At 47.1% G+C, this 19,620-nt stretch overlaps 1 protein-coding gene across 1 annotated transcript in view; it reads right to left on the bottom strand.

Annotated features, from left to right (window-relative positions):
- The window catches only part of FNDC1 (fibronectin type III domain containing 1), a 115,845-nt gene that overhangs the window by 54,785 nt on the left and 41,440 nt on the right, over window positions 1-19,620 (bottom strand). Inside the window, exons 5-7 of the mRNA XM_052645837.1 lie at window positions 11,437-11,643; window positions 2,168-2,266; window positions 575-692 (exon numbers count right to left, since the gene is read on the bottom strand). Of these exons, the coding sequence (XP_052501797.1) occupies window positions 575-692; window positions 2,168-2,266; window positions 11,437-11,643 (424 nt within the window). The remainder of the gene's footprint in view (window positions 1-574; window positions 693-2,167; window positions 2,267-11,436; window positions 11,644-19,620) is intronic.

Genomic DNA, 19,620 nt, shown 5'->3' with positions numbered 1-19,620 from the left:
TGCAAACGACCATATAAATCAGAAGAGCATAACATCATGGGTTAAGACAAAATAAAGCACATTTTGTTACATATGTATAGATGAGCTGGATAGGAAGCCATGCAGCGTTTCAAGACTATTTCAAGAGGAGTCACTTTGTGCAAGACATTAGACACATGCCCACCACTCTACACAAGACCCTTCCTGTGGCCACTATCTCGAAATACCAGGAAGACGGTAAGGCTCTTCTTCCTAAGATGGACCCATGTCCTCTGTACCTGAACAGAACATTCAAGAGACAAAGCAAAACTTGGGGCAAAGAATGAAACAGAATCTAGGAAAATCCCAGACACAAGATCAGACTATGAACAGGTGAGATGTGAGGGCCTGCTGTGTGTCTTACCCACATATAATCTGTGGGAATGTGTACCACCCACAGAATCAGCTAGATTGTCCTAGAACAGTCTACCCGTTCTAGGGGTCAGCGTTCACGTGTCTGAAAATACAACCATTCAAATAAATACATGTCTCTTCAGGGCCAGAAAAACCATGTCTCTCATATAGAAAATAAAGACAAAGAAAGAAGGAAAAGTACCTTGATGCAACAACTTTCTTCTGTTTTTCCAAAACAGGATCCACCCAAGCTACCAGCACAGACTGGGACGACATAACCCGGACGTTGATGTCTTCAGGTACGTCCAGTTCATCCTCTTCTGCAACGACAATGGGGCGTGTGGAGAGGCTGTCCCTACAATATGCTCTGCCCTGAGTCCCACTGGCCCCCAGAGCCTAGTTATTAAATTGTTTATGCTTGATTTAGATAAAATCAAATGAATAGGAAGTCAAACAATTATTTGATTGATCAACGCAGAAAACCAAAAATCTCCATTCTTTCTTTTCTTAAACACATTCTAAGCTGCCTAACCCAATCAACATAAGGACAGTTGTGCAAAAGGAGATGCTTTGCCTTGGTCAGAGATAGTCCAGATCACTCAGAGCTTTCTCAGTATACACTCTGAGTTTCTGGGAAATAGTACTGTTTTTACAGGAAGCAAAAGTTTGGGGAAGAAAAGTTCAATTCAGAGCATTCCCTGGGTGATTATGGCATGAAATAAAAATTCTAGCTCAACATCTGCACAAATCACATTGAGTTCAGTGTCCTCGCAATTTAGAATACATGATTCCAAAGCAGATTAAATGTTATATTCAGATAGAAAAGAGAATTCAGTTTGCCAGTTTCCGATGGACTACAGTAAAGTCACAAAGTTTATGTGCAGTCTGTAACACTGCGACTCACAAGATGTCTTCAGTTTTGCTTTTCTTAGTCTCTTGGACTTTTGCGGTTTTTTCATTTGTTTTGTCTTTTCAACTTTCACAGATCATGTTTCAAAAGGTTGTGGCTTTACTACAAGTAGGGGAAGCTAACTACGTAGCCTTTAGAAAAGTGATACAGGGACTTCTTCTAGAGGAGCAATTAAAGAATTTTTTAAAAGTGAAACATCATACATGTGTGACTTTTGTTATACGATGTACAGTTAAGGTAACTATCAATATAAGAGTATACTATATAAATATATTATTCAAGTAAATTGTGAATTCACAAATATCATTATGTCATAGGTTGCCTCTTTAAATTAAGGTACGTGATCCAGAAAAGGTATATGTAATTTGCTACTATATGACTGACATAAAAAACACCTGTGAACATATGTGGAAAAAACCATCCCTAAGTAAGTGACGAATGGTCAGGCTACCAGCAAGACAGCTTTACATTTCCCCTCACTCTTCTCAATGCCATTTTTAGGCCTTTTAAGCTGAAATAAAGCGTGAGGGCATATCTTGTGTGCTGCCCCATCCACACCTACCCTCCTCTCTCTCTTTGTTCCCAGTCTATCACCAAGGGCAATTTATGCGTGGGTCAGACCGTGCCTGTAAATGGAATAAATGCTTGGGGCTTTCAAGACAAATCTGAAGCCATTCAAATATACACAGGGATAGATTGCATCACACAAACACTCTAGCCTCTGAGTAGAAAAGAAACACTCGTGCCTCTCACATGTGACCAAGTCTGCCCCCTGTTTCCCCTTATACCCAATAAAATCCATGTACGTCGTTACCTGGCCAGCATCATTGGAAAACAGCCAAGCCCCAGACCTCAGCTTGACCAGATGCGTCCCTGGAGACATACCTGAAATCTTCCGCTTCGTTAGGGCAGCCCTGTAGACCGGCTGACTCTGCCCCCGGGAGTTCATGGACTGCAGAGAGACCACGTACACCGACTCGGAGGCTGCAGACCAACAAGCGAGGGATGAGGTTCTGCCACTGGGTCTCTGGAAAGCACACCCCTGCTTGTCGATGTCTCCCTCCCCTGACCTCCTTCCCTTCCCATCTTATTGGCATCCTAACTCACTCAGGACAACTACAGATGAGATTGAGAACTGTAGGAACTAAATTCAGAAAACACAATTTATGTCGGGAAATGTGGAAGCGGTTTTTACGTACAACTCCTGAACAAGTGGGTTTCTACCGCATCAGCGTCGAAGAAAGATGAACAATGTTTAAAAAAGAAAAGAACAGTGTATTTTTCCACATAATTCCCTAAATATTTTTTTACCTCCCGATAGGAGGGAATGTCTCTGTTTCTATTTGTCATCAAATAGAGAGGAGAGAGACAAAGAGTAGCAAGTACACCAGGCTCTCACCCCAAGGGGGACGCTGTGCCCTTTGAACTAAAATCTTCAGAACGGCATCTCTGAAGATGAGCTAAGAGCAAACAGAGGAGTCTAAACTCAGCCTTTATTTCTAGACTGTTCTTTCCATTCACCCCCAATCCCACTCCCCAACTTGTGCACTGGGCCCACGAATATCCAATTTAAACTTGAAAACATTATTTGGAAATAAACTACAAAAACTAAAACCTAGAGTTTTCAAATACTATGGAATCACTGAGTCTGAGACCCAGGTAACAATCTGGCTATCTTCCAATCTGAACTTTCTTATTTTACAAATGAGGACATAAAACCACAAAAATGGGTTAACTTGCCAAAATCTACACCTCTAAGAAGGACTCATCAGTTCAGTTCAGTTCAGTCGCTCAGTCGTGTCTGACTCTTTGCAACCCCATGAATCGCAGCACGCCAGGCTTCCCTGTCCATCACCAACTCACGGAGTTCACCCAAACTCACGTCCATCGAGTCCGTGATGCCATCCAGCCATCTCATCCTGTCGTCTCCTTCTCCTCCTGCCCCCAATCCCTCCCAGCATCAGAGTCTTTTCCAATGAGTCAACTCTTCGCATGAGGTGGCCAAAGTATTGCAGTTTTCAGCTTTAGCATCAGTCCTTCCACTGGACACCCAGGACTGATCTCCTTTAGAATGGACTGGTTGGGGTTCAAGGGACTCTCAAGGGTCTTCTCCAACACCACAGTTCAAAAGCATCAATTCTTCGGCGCTCAGCTTTCTTCACAGTCCAACTCTCACATCCATACATGACCACTGGAAAAACCATAGCCTTGACTAGACAGACTTTTGTTGGCATAGTAATGTCTCTGCTTTTGAATATGCTATCTAGGTTGGTCATAACTTTCCTTCCAAGGACTCATAATCTTCCCTAAATCCAAAGTTGCTAATACCCAACTCCAGGTTCTATCATCCTTGTTTCCTATAACAGCCTTGATCAGTTCAAGAATAAAAATGAGGCCACTTGACATACTACTAATATGGATAATTATATCATCAGGTAATACATCAACACATTAATAAGACGGCATGCATGTGTTCAGTCAGTCATGTCCAACTCTTTGTGACCCCATGGATTGCAGTGCACCAGGCTCCTCTGTCCATGGGATTCTCCAGGCAAGAATACTGGAGTGGGTTGCCATGCCCTTCTCCAGGGGATCTTCCTGACCCAGGGATTGAACTGGGGTCTCCTTCATTGAAGGCTGATTTTTTACCATCTGAGCCACCTGGGAAGCCCAATAATGTGTCACTAAGATTCTAAAGAAAATGTATAATCCTGGTGGCCTGCCTGCAGGAATGGCAAACGTCCATGTGGCAATGGCAGAATAAACCTTATGTTTTTACAAACATATACATAAAAGGAGACCCATGTTCAAAAAAACTCACACAGAGAGCCCTGTTCATGTAAACTTCTATAGACTAATCACATTTCTGTTTGGTTCAGTTCAGTCGCTCACTCGTGTCCGACTCTGCGACCCCATGAATCACAGCACGCCAGGCCTCCCTGTCCATCACCAACTCCCGGACTTCACTCAGACTCACGTCCATCGAGTCAGTGATGCCATCCAGCCATCTCATCCTCTGTCATCCCCTTCTCCTCCTGCCCCCAATCCCTCCCAGCATCAGAGTCTTTTCCAGTGAGTCAACACTTCACATGAGGTGGCCAAAGTACTGGGTCTCAGCTTTAGCATCATTCCTTCCAAAGAAATCCCAGGGCTGATCTCCTTCAGAATGGACTGGTTGGATCTCCTTGCAGTCCAAGGGACTCTCAAGAGTCTTCTCCAGCACCACAGTTCAAAAGCATCAATTCTTCGGCGCTCAGCCTTCTTCACAGTCCAACTCTCACATCCATACATGACCACTGGAAAAACCACAGCCTTGACTAGACGGACCTTAGTCAGCAAAGTAATGTCTCTGCTTTTGAATATGTTATCTAGGTTGGTCATAACCTTCCTTCCAAGGAGTAAGCGTCTTTTAATTTCATGGCTGCAGTCACCATCTGCAGTGATTTTGGAGCCCCCCAAAATAAAGTCTGACACTGTTTCCACTGTTTCCCCATCTATTTCCCATGAAGTGATGGGACTGGATGCCATGATCTTAGTTTTCTGAATGTTGAGCTTTAAGCCAACTTTTTCACTCTCCACTTTCACTTGCATCAAGAGGCTTTTTAGTTCCTCTTCACTTTCTGCCATAAGGGGGGTGTCATCTGCACATCTGAGGTGATTGATATTTCTCCCGGCAATCTTGATTCCAGCTTGTGTTTCTTCCAGTCCAGCGTTTCTCATGATGTACTCTGCATACAAGTTAAATAAGCAGGGTGACAAAATACAGCCTTGATGTACTCCTTTTCCTATCTGGAACCAGTCTGTTGTTCCATGTCCAGTTCTAACTGTTGCTTCCTGACCTGCATACAGATTTCTCAAGAGGCATGTCAGATGGTCTGGTATTCCCATCTCTCTCAGAATTTTCCACAGTTTACTGTGATCCACACAATCAAAGGCTTTGGCATAGTCAATAAAGCAGAAATAGATGTTTTTCTGGAACTCTCTTGCCTTTTCGATGATCCAGCGGATGTTGGCAATTTGATCTCTGGTTCCTCTGCCTTTTCTAAAACCGCTTGAACATCAGGAAGTTCACGGTTCACGTATTGCTGAAGCCTGGCTTGGAGAATTTTGAGCATTACTTTACTAGCATGTGAGATGAGTGCAATTGTGTGGTAGTTTGAGCATCCTTTGGCATTGCCTTTCTTTGGGATTGGAATGAAAACTGACCTTTTCCAGTCCTGTGGCCACTGCTGAGTTTTCCAAATTTGCTGGCATATTGAGTGCAGCACTTTCACAGCATCATCTTTCAGGATTTGAAATAGCTCAATTGGAATTCCATCACCTCCACTAGCTTTGTTCGTAGTGATGCTTTCCAAGGCCCACTTGCCTTCACATTCCAGGATGTCTGGCTCTAGATGAGTGATCACACCATCATGATTATCTGGGTTGTGAAGATCTTTTTTGTACAGTTCTTCTGTGTATTCTTGCCACCTCTTCTTAATATCTTCTGCTTCTGTTAGGTCCAGACCATTTCTGTCCTTTATCAAGCCCATCTTTGCATGAAATGTTCCCTTGGTATCTCTAATTTTCTTGAAGAGATCTCTAGTCATTCCCATTCTGTTCTTTTCCTCTATTTCTTTGCACTGATCGCTGAAGAAGGCTTTCTTATCTCTTCTTGCTATACTCTGGAACTCTGTATTCAGATGCTTGTATCTTTCCTTTTCTCCTTTGCTTTTCACTTCTTTTCACAGCTATTTGTAAGGCCTCCCCAGACAGCCATTTTGCTTTTTTGCATTTCTTTTCCATGGGGATGGTCTTGATCCCTGTCTCCTGTACAATGTCACGAACCTCATTCCATAGTTCATCAGGCACTCTATCTACCAGATCTAGGCCCTTAAATCTATTTCTCACTTCCACTGTATAATCATAAGAGATTTGATTTAGGTCATACCTGAATGGTCTAGCGGTTTTCCCTACTTTCTTCAATTTCAGTCTGAATTTGGCAATAAGGAGTTCATGATCTGAGCCACAGTCAGCTCCTGGTCTTGTTTTTGTTGACTGTATAGAGCTTCTCCATCTTTGGCTGCAAAGAATATAATCAATCTGATTTCAGTGTTGACCATCTGGTGATGTCCATGTGTAGAGCCTTCTTGTGTTGTTGGAAAAGGGTGTTTGCTATGACCAGTGCATTTTCTTGGCAAAACTCTATTAGTCTTTGCCCTGCTTCATTCTGCATTCCAAGGCCAAATTTGCCTGTAACTCCAGGTGTTTCTTGACTTCCTACTTTTGCATTCCAGTCCCCTATAATGAAAAAGACATCTTTTTGGGGTGTTAGTTCTAAAAGGTCTTGTAGGTCTTCATAAAACCATTCAACTTCAGCTTCTTCAGCATTACTGGTTGGGGCATAGACTTGGATAACTGTAATATTGAATGGTTTGCCTTGGAGATGAACAGAGATCATTCTTTCATTTTTGAGATTGCATCCAAGTACTGCATTTCAGACTCTTTTGTTGACCATGATGGCTACTCCATTTCTTCTGAGGGATTCCTGCCCACAGTAGTAGATATAATGGTCATCTGAGTTAAATTCACCCATTCCAGTCCATTTTAGTTCGCTGATTCCTAGAATGTCAATGTTCACCCTTGCCATCTCTTGTTTGACCACTTCCAATTTGCCTTGATTCATGGACCTGACATTCCAGGTTCCTATGCAATATTGCTCTTTACAGCATCGGCCCTTGCTTCTATCACCAGTCACATCCACAGCTGGGTATTGTTTTTGCTTTGGCTCCATCCCTTCATTCTTTCTGGAGTTATTTCTCCACTGATCTCCAGTAGCATATTGGGTACCTACTGACCTGAGGAGTTCCTCTTTCAGTATCCTATCATTTTGCCTTTTCATACTGTTCATGAGGTTCTCAAGGCAAGAATACTGAAGTGGTTTGCCATTCCCTTCTCCAGTGGACCACATTCTGTCAGACCTCTCCACCATGACCCGCCCGTCTTGGGTTGCCCCGCAGGCATGGCTTAGCTTCATTGAGTTAGACGAGGCTGTGGTCCTAGTGTGATTAGATTGACTAGTTTTCTGTGAGTATGGTTTCAGAAGGAGTAACAAGTGACAAGCTGCATGGTCTCTGTGTATCTATACATACATCAGTTCAGTTCAGTTCAGCCACTCAGTTACATCTGACTCTTTGCGACCCCATGGACTGCAGCACACCTGGCCTCCTTGTCCATCACCAACCCCCAGAGTTTACTCAAACTCATGTCATTGAGTCATACATACATACATAAGGCAGATGAAACTCACACTGTGACCAGAGTACATTATTAGGCTGAGGCTCTCACATCTTATTCTCTCAGAAAATTGTGAAATGTTATGTTTTACAAAAAGGAAGAATCAAGCTTGTAACACTTGAATTCCCAGAACATTAAACGTCTCAACATCTGAGTCCCTTCAGATCTGTTAATCTCTTGGCGCTACTGACAAGCACATCAAATGTCCACAAAGAAAATTTTCACTGTTCAATTTCACAATCCAGGAATGTGTATAAAGAACTAACTGTGAAAAGCAGTGGCTCATCGTTTATCAGGAACCACCAAGAAAAGACCAGTTTCCCACGACGGCCTCTCCTGCATGTCTGCAATATAATCCTTAAAGTTCTTGATTTGCTGAATGCCCAGATTCTTGACTTGCTGTGCTCTCCAGGTCAGTGTGGCCTGAGAAGATCTCCAGGGAACAGGCTGCACTGCAGTAAACTACAACACCGGCTCGAGTGTGCCGGGTCTAGTCTCTGTGTCGGGTTAAGCATTTATCTCAGTTCCTCACTTAGTCCCAACAAGCCCCACGAGGAAGCCAGTCTCATCATCTCCATTTCATGGATGAGGAGCCAGCTCAGTGGGGTGAGATGACCCCAAGGACATGGCCCAAATGCTAGGCTGGTCTCAGACAAGCCCCGGGCTCTTACTAACATAGGTGAGAAGGGGCAGAGAGCCCAGAGCCCAAGGGGTACTGACCCTGGGCTGAGAAAGCGCCTGAGAGCTGGGCATGCCACAGTTCACCACTTTTTCATAGAAATATCATAGAGACCCAGTGGTATAAAAGCACACTTCTTCCTGCGCTCCTTTATCATTGAATAGAGTAGAAACAAAATTTCCAAAATGAGCTCAGCATCACCATCCAAGGGACCCCTGGGACCCCAGGTCCCACCCCTGCTCATCAGAGCCACCGATTCCGCTCACTTCCTGACCTCAGTGTGATGTGGCAGAAACTGACTCCCGAAGATTCACGGAAATGTCCCGAAGGACTCCAAAGTCTCGTTCCTCTTTACTGTCCCACCTCCGCTGGGCTGGCTACCTCCTCCCCCTCCGTATACAACCACCCCCTGGGGCACTCCTCTGACTACAAGATTCAACACTGGTGGCCCCTCCCGGAGGCCAGAGAGCCGCCTGCCCCTGATGCTTCTCTGTCCCCTGCAGCCGCTTTCACAACAGTGAGCTCTATGCACTCTGGGGACCGTCTGCTCCTGTACAGGACTGCGGGGGGCCATGCCAGGATGGTGCCTGACTTAGAAGATGCCCAAGGGGATGTGTTTGATGAATGACTCTGAGGGGAGGGTTTCTGCTGACAGAACCACAGGCCCATTTTTCTCCAGGTTTCCTTAAGGTTTGGCCATTCCCTGCAGTACCACGCTTTCCGTGGCATCTCCATTACCAGTGGAATTAAAATCCTACGCAGGATAAAGTAAGGAGACCAGCGTCCTCAAACACAACAGGCCACTCCAACATCCCCGGGAAGTCACGTCGCCCCATCCCCCCGGCCAGGATGAGCTAGTGTCCAGTGAGACCTCCTAAGTGATCACGTGGATCTTCACGATGGTGAATCCAGCACTTTTTATTTGGTGAACATTCCAAAACTAGCAGGTAGAGTCCTGAGCTGTCTATTCAGGCTAGGACTGGGGCCTACCCCTGACCTCAGTGCCAACATTTGCTCAAGTTCAGGAAGCCAAAAAAAAAACAAAAAAAATCCTTCTGCTATGCTCAAGTGAGCCAGGGCTTCACTACTAAGGAAACAAAAAGTTAACAGAACCAGTCAGATGAAAAACTCGTCAACACCAAAGGACACTTCAATGTGTGGTGTCTAGGAAAGAACTCTGGGCAGTAAGAACTCCCCACTTGCACAGTGCTCACCTGCAGTGTCTGAGACACAAAGGCGGGGACTTGGCTCTCCTGCTGATGCTCTGGGTAGAATTTGGCCCGACTCCCCGAAACCACCACGTAACCCGCACAGCGCAACCACTCAGGGCTAGGGGTAGGCCCCGGAATGGATGGATGAATGAATGAGGTGTCAAGCCTCTAGCTCTGGGCCTTGCTGCTAATACTGAAGCCAGCCTTCACAAAACATGGACCACTCAGATTTCTCCAGTCTCTCCCGCAATCCGTAGTGGCCTTATGTGGCTTTGAAGTAGACAGATAGGTAGTCTCTTCTGGCTGGAAAAAGCCTGGCATCTATTTTGAGGCTTCGATGCCATGCCCAGCTCATGGCTGCCTGTGCAACCACGTGGCGACCTCATAAAGCCCACAGGATGCCAGGCCGATCCTGCCCTAGGAATGCCCGACAGACTTATCCAACAGCGAGTATCTGAGCAGAGAAGTAAGGTAACTTCTGAGGATCTTTCAGGGAAGAAATCCAGCCCAGCCTCCTGCTCAGCGCCTCCAGCAGCTCAAACCTGCCCTGGTCAGTCTCCAGCCCCTCATCATGTGTGCTGGGAGCTGGGCCACAACTGCATCGTGATGAGACCCCCACATCCCCACGGAGTCTCAGCAGGACCCAGTAGAATCACACCCTCTTCCTCGCCTGAGCACTGATTCAGTTAGGAGGGGAACAAGACTAAGCAGCGGGGGAGGGCACAGTACCTCTTGCTGGTGCACACCAAGCTGGAGGACTTGCGGCAGGTCAGACCAAACCCCAGAGGCAAACAGACCTCATGGCCCCAGCAAACCTGGGCCCTCCACGACTTGGCCACAGAGGAGAAGAACAGACTGTGTGCTCTGCAGCCCAGCTTCCCCTACAGGATACAGAAGCAAGGGGCCCAGCCATGCTTGTCCAGCACCTCCTGCCAAACTCATCATGTAGATAAGGGAGCGTAAAGGAAGGAAGAAAAGCAACAGTGTTCTAGGAGTGCTGCAGGGCACCCCCGAGGAATGCCAGGAGCAAGAGATCATCGCTGCCCCACCTTGGAGCATGGCCCGTGTCCACTCTCCAGGCCTCGAACCAGGCAACCAAGCTCATAACCTCTCCCAGCAAATGTTCCTTCAGTCTCCATGGCCGATGATTCGATGCCTCCTTCATCCAGTGAGAGTTTGCAAAGAGGAAGGAGGGCAGGCTTGGGCCACAGGCTCCATCAGCTGCCACCACACTTCATCTCAATGGGACCCAAGGTCCAGTGCCCCAGGATCTAAGATGAAGCTTAAAAAGCTAAACGATGGGGCTTCCCTGGTGACTCAGTGGTAAAGAATCTGCTTGCCAATGGAGGAGACATGGGTTCGATCCCTGATCTCGGAAGATCCCACAGGCCTCAGAGCAACAAGCCTGTAGGCCATAACTATTAAGGTTGCGCTCTAGAGTCCACAGGCACAACTACGGAAGCCCACACACTCTAAAGCCTGTGCTCCGCAACGAGAGGAGACACTGCAACGAGAAGCCTGTGCACCACAGCTAGAGGAGCCCCCGCTCGCCACAACTACAGAAAAGCCCGCAACAGCGATGATGACCCAGCACAGCCCAAAATAAACAAATGAAATTATATTTTTAAAAAGCTAAACATGATGAAAGTGGAGCCAAGATGGGAAAAGCATTTAGGCTCACCACCACCAACCGCCCCTCAACCCCAGCACATCCAGAAAACCGACCCACATCATGGCATCAGCGTGACCCCGGTCAGGAAGCCACTGATGGACACTTCTTGGGCAGCCTTGTCCCACCGCTAATGGAAGGTGAAAAGGACGGAGGCGTGGAGGGAGGGCAGAACAAACAGTGAATTTCCGAATAACTGAAACACCTGGAAAATGAACATCACAGCCGAAAGACAACGTTCTGTTCAAAGGAGCATCAAGATCTAAAAATGATCGCCAAGATCATTAAGACATCGAACGGCAATGAACATGAAACTCACCTAGCTTTTTGATTTCATGCGTTCGCTCATCTCTCGTCAGTGGGACGTAATTCATCTTCCGGCCACTTTCTCCATAGCCCAGAAGGAAGCCCCGGGATCGGCGTGGACTCTTGGCTCCAGACAGGCGCGGTGCTTTCCACGCCACGGACAGCCGGTCGTCGGAGGAGCGGACTCGGACCCGCAAGGGCTTGTTGGGCACGTCCTTTTCTTAAAGAGGACACGACACAAGACCATTAAACAGCAAACCCCAGAGCTCCCGACAGAGGAGGGAAAAGCGTGCCCAAAGATGGAGCCACGACAATCAGCAGCTGGGCTTAAAACATCCACTTTGGGTAACCAGTTCTAGTGAGAACATTCTTCCCCCAAGGGTATCGACAGTTGGTGTCCACCCCACACAGGAGGCCGAGAGGTCTCAAGGATTTAAAGTGAAAACATACCATGTATGAGACTGCCAGCCAGAAATCCTGGATGCTTTACAGTGTTCCTTTTCATCTATTTCCTCTTGCCCCCTTAAAGCCAAAAACTATATATCCTCTGGTGAAAGCAAAGGGTCAGCATAAAATATAGCAAACACAATTTCATGCTATTTTTAACTGTCTTCCTGGAAGCTTTTCCACTATAAGTTTGAAGAAAAACTGGGCTTTCCTTGTCTTTATGGTGACTCGCTAAGAGCTCAATCCTGCTTTGTGGTTTTGATCTTAATTTCTCTGGCGTGTCCAAGTCGTGCCCCTTCAGACAAACCCTGCTGCTGTGCCCCATGTCTGCTGTTGCCTTCCTGCTAAATGAATCCATTTCCAGCACTCTTACTAAGCTGATGAGTCTCAGGAGTCACTCTCATAGTTAACATTCTCAAAGCAAGGCCAATACTTAGTGTTCGAAGTTTTGCTTTTACATCGATTAAGAGCTGATGATACGTTTGGGAGCAAGGGCGACAGACTATGTGATGACTACACTGCCTGTTTCTGACGGCGGGCCACGTTCTAGCCCTTTTGGGGGATCCAGTGACCCAGTGAATGTCTCTCTGACTATGTAAGCCAGGTATATTTCCCAAGCATCATTCCTCCACTATGTACATCACCCCCATCACCAATTCTAACTTTATTAGACTGGAAAATTCCCACCTAAGTGAATATTTTAACACTAACTAAAACAAAACAAACAAACAAAAAATACCATGAGTTAGTGTGAGTTTCAACAGCACAATAATAGCCATTAGAGATGGTTATGCTAAGAAGTCAGTCACCTGACTGTCTTCGAACCAAAAGAAATATCCTTTGGTATATTAGCTGGAGCTACCTAATTAGTCACTGGGCACCCTCATTCCTAAAGGCTGCTAAGAGAATATCATATCATGGTTCAACAAATATTTTCCCCAATACACAAAGTAGTGATTATTGAGATTTTTTTGGTTTTAATCCAATAGCAACGTCAATGAACTAACTATATAAAATTTTGTCTTGCACCTTGGTGATGTGAACTGAACTCAGCTTTATTCCAAGTTCATAGATGGAGCTCTCCATTTCAAGAATCTAGCCTCTATAAAAATTAGGGACCACCAAGGAATATGGAAATGACAAATATGCGCATCTCTATAATTGAAAAGTACAAATAGTCCAGTTCATTAACAGCACAGTACTGACTGATTGAATGAATTCCTACATTAATCCTATGAGTTGATTTTTCTTATGAGTCCCAATGGAGATGCTTAATGTTTCTAGAAAGATCCAGACTGTCGAATCTCATTAAGCGCTTGCATTATCTGTGGGTGACTGTGGATTTTCCTCATCAGCATGTGTCACTGCTGAACAGACCTTGTCCATGTGGGGCTAGGGTAGGAATCGTTTTTTAAAAGCCAGTAGTGAAAATATCTGGGAAAAATGCCTCACGAGACTCAAAATCTGGACAAGGGGTGGAGTGCCTAGTCTTGATGAAACTTCGGTTTGGCTTTTGAAGTCAGCACATTTTTGGATGACATGCATCAGAACAAAATACACCACCAAGTTTAACTTTTCAGGAATAGTGTTTGCATCATTTTCAGCTTTATGCAAAGTTATGAAAGAAACTTGACGTGAGCCATAGGCAGGGGAACAGAGGTCAAGAGAGGAAATTTTAAAGGAAGCAGAAAACTCGGCCTCATTCTCTTTACATCTTCTGAGTCAAGATGTACTCTGTGAGCCTCCAACACAAACTATCACCACCTACAACACTCTGTTTTAACAGAAGCCCCTCTGATGAGCGAGGCCACAGCCTCTCCCAGGTAATCCCCCTGAGGCTGGCGTTTGGTTCCAGAGTGTCCAGCTTTGGGCAGGCATCAGGGCTTTTTTTTTAAGAAGTCTATAATGTGAAAATGATGTCTCCCTAGAGAAGTGACTTATGAACAGGGCAGTGGGGAGGAAGGAGAGGGTAAGTCAAATGGGGAGAGTAGCCCGGATGCATATACTACCGTATATAAAATAGACAGTCAATGGAAATTTGCTATATGACTCAGGGAACTCAAACCGGGGCTTTGTAACAACTAGAGGGGTGGGAATGGGTGGCAGGTGGGAGAGAGGTTCAGGAGGGAGGGGACATATATATACCTAAGGCTAATTCATGTATGGCACAAATCAAACCAATATTGAAAAGCAGCTATCCTTCAATTAAAAATAAATTATTTTAAAATTCTGTCTGCCAATAATACATGGTATTCATTTTACTCTTAAGAAAAGCTCATACCTCCTCGTGGGACCCTCGGGGATGTGGATGAGAGAAATGACGCCTGCTTGAGCTGCCACAGGCCACTTGCACTGCTCTTCCCAGCAGGACTGGCAGGCTCCCCTCTGTCCCCACGGCAGCCACAGGCTATCTCCTCAGGGCAGCGGTAAATGTGGTGGGTATCCACGGTGCTGTCACCGAAGTGCCCAGCCTCAGGGTTGCCCTCTCCACTCACTCTTGTCCTAAAGCCCCGAGTGACACAACCACTCTCCCCACCACTGCAGAGAGCCGCCCATCCGTCTAGGACTTCTGGGATGATCTCCAGCAAAATGGGCAACTTGACCGAAAACACATGCATGGGTCTAACAAGATTCAGCTAAGAAGTAAATCACTGAACAGAGATGGCATCCCGGCTCTGTGGCCCGGCCCTCGCCCTGAGACCCAGCCAGCTCATCTACTTTACAGTGGAACCAGCATCGGCGGAGAGCAGGCCTTGCCTCGGGGCCTTGGGGCTTCCCTGGTGGCTCAGACAGTGAAGTATCCACCGACAGTGAAGGAGACCCGGATTCAGTCCCTGGGTCTGGAAGATCCCCTGGAGAAGGAGATGGCTACCCAGTCCAGTATTCTTACCTGGGGAATTCCGTGGACAGAGGGTCGCAAAGTAGGACATGACTGAGCAACTAACACGTCTTCTCCATTTGGGGAGAGCGGTGGGGTATGCTCCAGAACAAATAACCCTTGACACTCAAGAGCAAAATTTCAAACAAACGGAAAGAAGGAAAAAGACCACTGGCATGTCCTGAAGTGCTGGGGTCCCTGAGGAAGAAGAATGGGGGAGGTTCCAAGAACAAGGGACTCCGTCCCAGAAGAAACAGGTTTTGGCCTGAGATCCTGACCCAGGCCAGGCCCACTAAATCTCAGCCACACTGCCCAGTGGCAGGGACAGCAGCTGCCCCCTCAGACTGTATGGGCTCCCCCACCCCAGGCTCTGGGCTGCCGTCCAACCCTCCACACCAGGGTTCCGGAACAAAGCCAGGCCTGCTGAGCAAGCTTTGGCAACAGGGCTGAGGCCAGCCCTACGACCAACCACGCTGCCTCTTCTACAGAGAACCTCACACTTGGTTACAAGTGCTCACATGGTTCATTTTAACTGTCCTTCCAACATCTCCCAGGCGAGGAAGTCAGACGTCATAATCCCCACAAGAAAACTGAGGATCAAGAGGTGAAGTACCTGACCCAAGGCCACATGGCTAAGTGCCAAACAGCGAGCTGAATGCAGCCACCCTGATGCCAGTCTCCCTGCTCGTCCACCGAGACCCCGTCCACTCATGCCATCCCACCAGCCACCCAACCTCTTCTGCTAATAAACGTGAAACATGGGTTCTAAGCTGGACAGGCCCCCTCCCAAGTGTGAGCATAATGCCTTGCATAGTAGGCCTCACATTTGCAGGTGTTTTGTTTTGTTTTTTTAACTCCTTGGATAGCAAGGAGATCCAACCAGTCCATCCTAAAGGAAATAAACCTGAACTGGAGGGACTGATGCTAAGGCTGAAGCTCTAATACTCTGGCCTCCTGGTGCAAAGAGCTGACTCATTGGAAAAGACTCTGATGCTCGGAAAGACTGAAGAAGGCAGGAGGAGAAGGGGACGACAGAGGATGAGATGGTTGGATGGCATCACAGACTCAATGGACATGATTCTGAGCAAGTTCTGGGAGATGGCGAAGGGCAGGGGAGCCTAGCGTGCTACAGTCCATGGGGCCATAAAGAGTTGGATACAACTTAGCAGCTGAACAACAATAACAGTTTTGTGTTGGGGTATAGCCAGTGAACAATGTTGGGATAGTTTCAGGTGAACATAGAAGGGACCCAGCCAGCATGTATACATTTTTTTCAGTGGATCAGACAGTATAACTAAGGAACCAGAGAAGCTACTCAGCAGGTTGCCCTTAGCAACCAGAGAAGGCCACCGACTCTAGAAACCAGAGTAAGGTGACGATGTCATTCCACTGTACACAGCCCTAAAGCCAACCCCAATTTTTTCAAGTATTTTGAAAAGTTCCTTTCTTTAATGTTCTGGATGAAACACACTGTCAATTAGCTTTTATAGATCTTTTATAGACCGTCTGGGAGCCTTCTTTTAAGCTGATGTACACATGAAGAAAATCTGTTCATATGGCTCAAGTTCACTTGCAATGAGATTTCCTAAGTGTTTTCTCTAAGCTGTGTGTGATAGCCTCACAGAAGCCTTCTGAAAATTTTCTAATAAATCCCTGTAAGCCTTTTCTCTTGAAAACAGGAAATCACCATTGCCAAGAGGAACGATGTTCACATCCACCAGTGCAAAGTATATTTTGAACCTGGCAGGACACACTACCTTCTTTGATCTGGAGACCATTCAACCAGGTAGATGTTGCTCAGAATGAATTGATCTCAGAAGACCTACAGCGATTAATCACACACTGTCCACTAAGCACGTCAGTTAGGTAAAACGATTCCCATGTAAACTACAACAAACATCTGAAAGCCAGACAGAATTAGAACATCTCCCCTGATGTGTATTGCCAGCTATGCAAATTGGCAAGTATTCTGAAATCATAGGGAGTCAAAAAAAATCTGTTCTTTTCACACACAAAAAAAATCCAAAATTCAACCTGATGCTTTCTTTGCCCATTTACAATTCAGCGCCATTAAACGTGTAGCTTCTGAATTGGGCTTCCATGGGCTCGAAAGCCATGGTCTGAATCTGAGTCTACGTCTCACTGCCTTTCAAACTTCAGCTTCCTCCTTGCTCAAGCAGTGTCTCTCTTACTGGGTTTTGTAATTCACACTGTCCTGACATCTATCAAGGATACATTAAGTGCTCATTGTGTTTGTGATCGGTCATGATAAAACCCTCTTTTATCAGATTCATGGTGGGCAGGAGGCTCCTTTCAGAAGGCGAGCTGTGGATGCATCACAGAGTTTTCTGTGGACACTAAAAAAAAAAAAATGCATTTCAAAGAACCTGATAAAGAATCCACCTGCAATGAGGGAGACCTGGGTTCAATCCCTGGGTTGGGAAGATCCCCTAGAGAAGGGAAAGGCTACCCACTCCAGTATGCTGGCCTGGAGAATTCCATGGACCGTATAGTCCACGGGGTTGCAAAGAGTCGGACACGACTGAGTGACTTTCACTTTCAAAGAACCAGACAGGAGCAAAAGAAGTGGACTTCTTGCCAAAGACTCTACTCTGAAAGCCTTCTCATACAGGAGGCTGCCGACACCCAGGTGGCTTTGTTTGCACCATAAGTGGAAAGCACCATTCCTCGTCCTTGTCAGTATCTCACAGTCACACACCACTCTGAGCCAGCCCCTCCTTTTCATTGGCATGAAAGTCCATGGCCCCGGCTGTCTGGTGACCACTTTCCCTGGCTTGGTCTCAACTAGCAGGACATTCTTGTTTCCAGGAGAATGTGAGGGATCCCTCAGTCTAGAGCTTCAGAGAGCAAGTGGTTTGTCCCACTGACCCACCTGACATCCACTGTGCTGGCCTCCAAGCTTCACACAGATGGGGCAGTAAGAGCCGCCCTTCCCCTCGCCCAGCCTCAGCCCCAGGCGGCCTCCCCACCCTTCCCAGGCATCAGACCTCAAGGCCACCAGGGACGCTGGTTTGAGGGCGGGCGAGAATCCAGCCCACAAGGCTGGACCACGGTCCTCACACTGCACTGTGCATCAGAACACCTTGGCAGGGGGCGGGGGCACCCCCTCCCACCTGTATCCAGGACAGGTGAGATTTGGGAGCTTCTGTGCACTTGAGATGAAACAGCCTGATTAGGAAGAGGTGACGGGGATGGAGGGAAGTTGCACTGGGGTGCAGGGAGGCGGGGTGGGGATGACACCAGCTGTCTCAACCAGAGGAACCAGACACACGCCTGCTGCCCGCACGCTGAGTCTTGGTGCCCTCCCCACCAATGCTGGCCGAGGCCAGAGTACGGGCAGGTTGGCAACACCTGACAGCCTTGGTCTGCCATGGGCTCCTTCTTCCTGGGTGAATTCCCACACCCAGTCCCCCCGCAACAGCTCTGAAAGGCCCCCAGAGCTCTTCTCGCCCACAACCAGATGTGCAACCCTTACTCTAAAGTCTCCCTTTAACGCCCCACTCTCCTCTCCAATCAAAGCCCTCCGTACATTTAACGATGCACCGAACTGCGGTTTATTTGGACAAGCCCAGCTATTTAACAAGAGAGTGTTAGATACTCAGTCATGTCGGACTTTTTGCAACCCCGTGGACTGTAGCTCACCAGGCTCCTCTGCCCACCAGATTCTCCAGGCAAGAATGCTGGACTGAGTTGCCATTCCCTTCTCCAGGGGATCTTCCTGACGCAAGGATTGAATTTGTGTCTCTTGCATTGCAGGCAGATTCTTTATCATCTGAGCCACCAGGGAAGCCCAAGAGAGGGAAAGGAAATCTCATGCCTTCACTTCAAAACAGTGTCTATCAGAGCATCACCAACCTTCATCATCGACTGGATCCCTGCCAGGTAAGGCACTTGACAAGCATCCCCGTGAGAACCCAATAAACACCCCATTTATAGACAATGAAGTGAGGCTCCAAGAGAGTAAGGGAGAATCTCCAAGCCAGACAGCATCAGGCACTCAGCTGGCACTGGAACCCAGATTCATGGTGGGCAGGAGGCTCCTTTCAGAAGGCGAGCTGTGGATGCATCACAGAGTTTTCTGTGGACACTAAAAAAAAAAAAAAAATGCATTTCCCTGGTTCTCTCCACCCCTATTTAGAAGCTCACAGTGGTTGCAGAGCTGGGGTCACCCGCAGCCACACTGTGGCATACACGCAGTGCCCTTCTGGGAGAGTGTCCCCCGGGTGCCCCCCGGGAAAGGACTGGTCTGCAGAGCCAGGCATCACCGTCTACCTAGGACTCCCATGTCACGAGCATCCCTGCATTCAGAACATGCTGGCTAAGTTCCCAAGGGCCTGGCTGCCCTCCAGGGAATGTGAGTCCATTCGTCCCATCAGAAGCCTTCCATCACACCATTCCCCTTACATTTACCCATGTTTCAGTCTCCAGGGGCCTGGCTGCCTGCCAGGGAAGCAGAGTGGACACCAAGGGGAGAATCAGAGTGACAGGCACGTATCTCAGCATCCTTCAGAGACGCTAGCACAGCGCCCCAAGTCATCAACCAGAGTCGGTCCATTCTTGCTGCGTTTTCAGGGATGGGGAGGAAAGAGAAGGTCTTGAAAGAGAAACAAAGAACCTTGATCGCCCCCAAGCGAATCAATGCCAATTACTAATGATGTTGGTAATGTTAGGGCTGTGGAAGCCCTTTATGAAGCATGTAAAGCTAACTTTCAAAGCAAACAAACCTCACAGCCAACAATTTAAGGTTCTGCCACCAAACCTCACAGCCATCAGTTTAAGGTTCTGCCACCCCCTGCCCAGTTCTTCACGGATTCCTCTTCCCTGCTTCCTAGGGTCATGTGGGGATATCCT

Source organism: Budorcas taxicolor, chromosome 9 (genome assembly GCF_023091745.1).
Source record: "Budorcas taxicolor isolate Tak-1 chromosome 9, Takin1.1, whole genome shotgun sequence".
In the NCBI taxonomy this organism is placed as follows: Eukaryota; Metazoa; Chordata; class Mammalia; order Artiodactyla; family Bovidae; genus Budorcas; species Budorcas taxicolor.
This window is presented reverse-complemented; position numbering and strand designations above follow the sequence as displayed.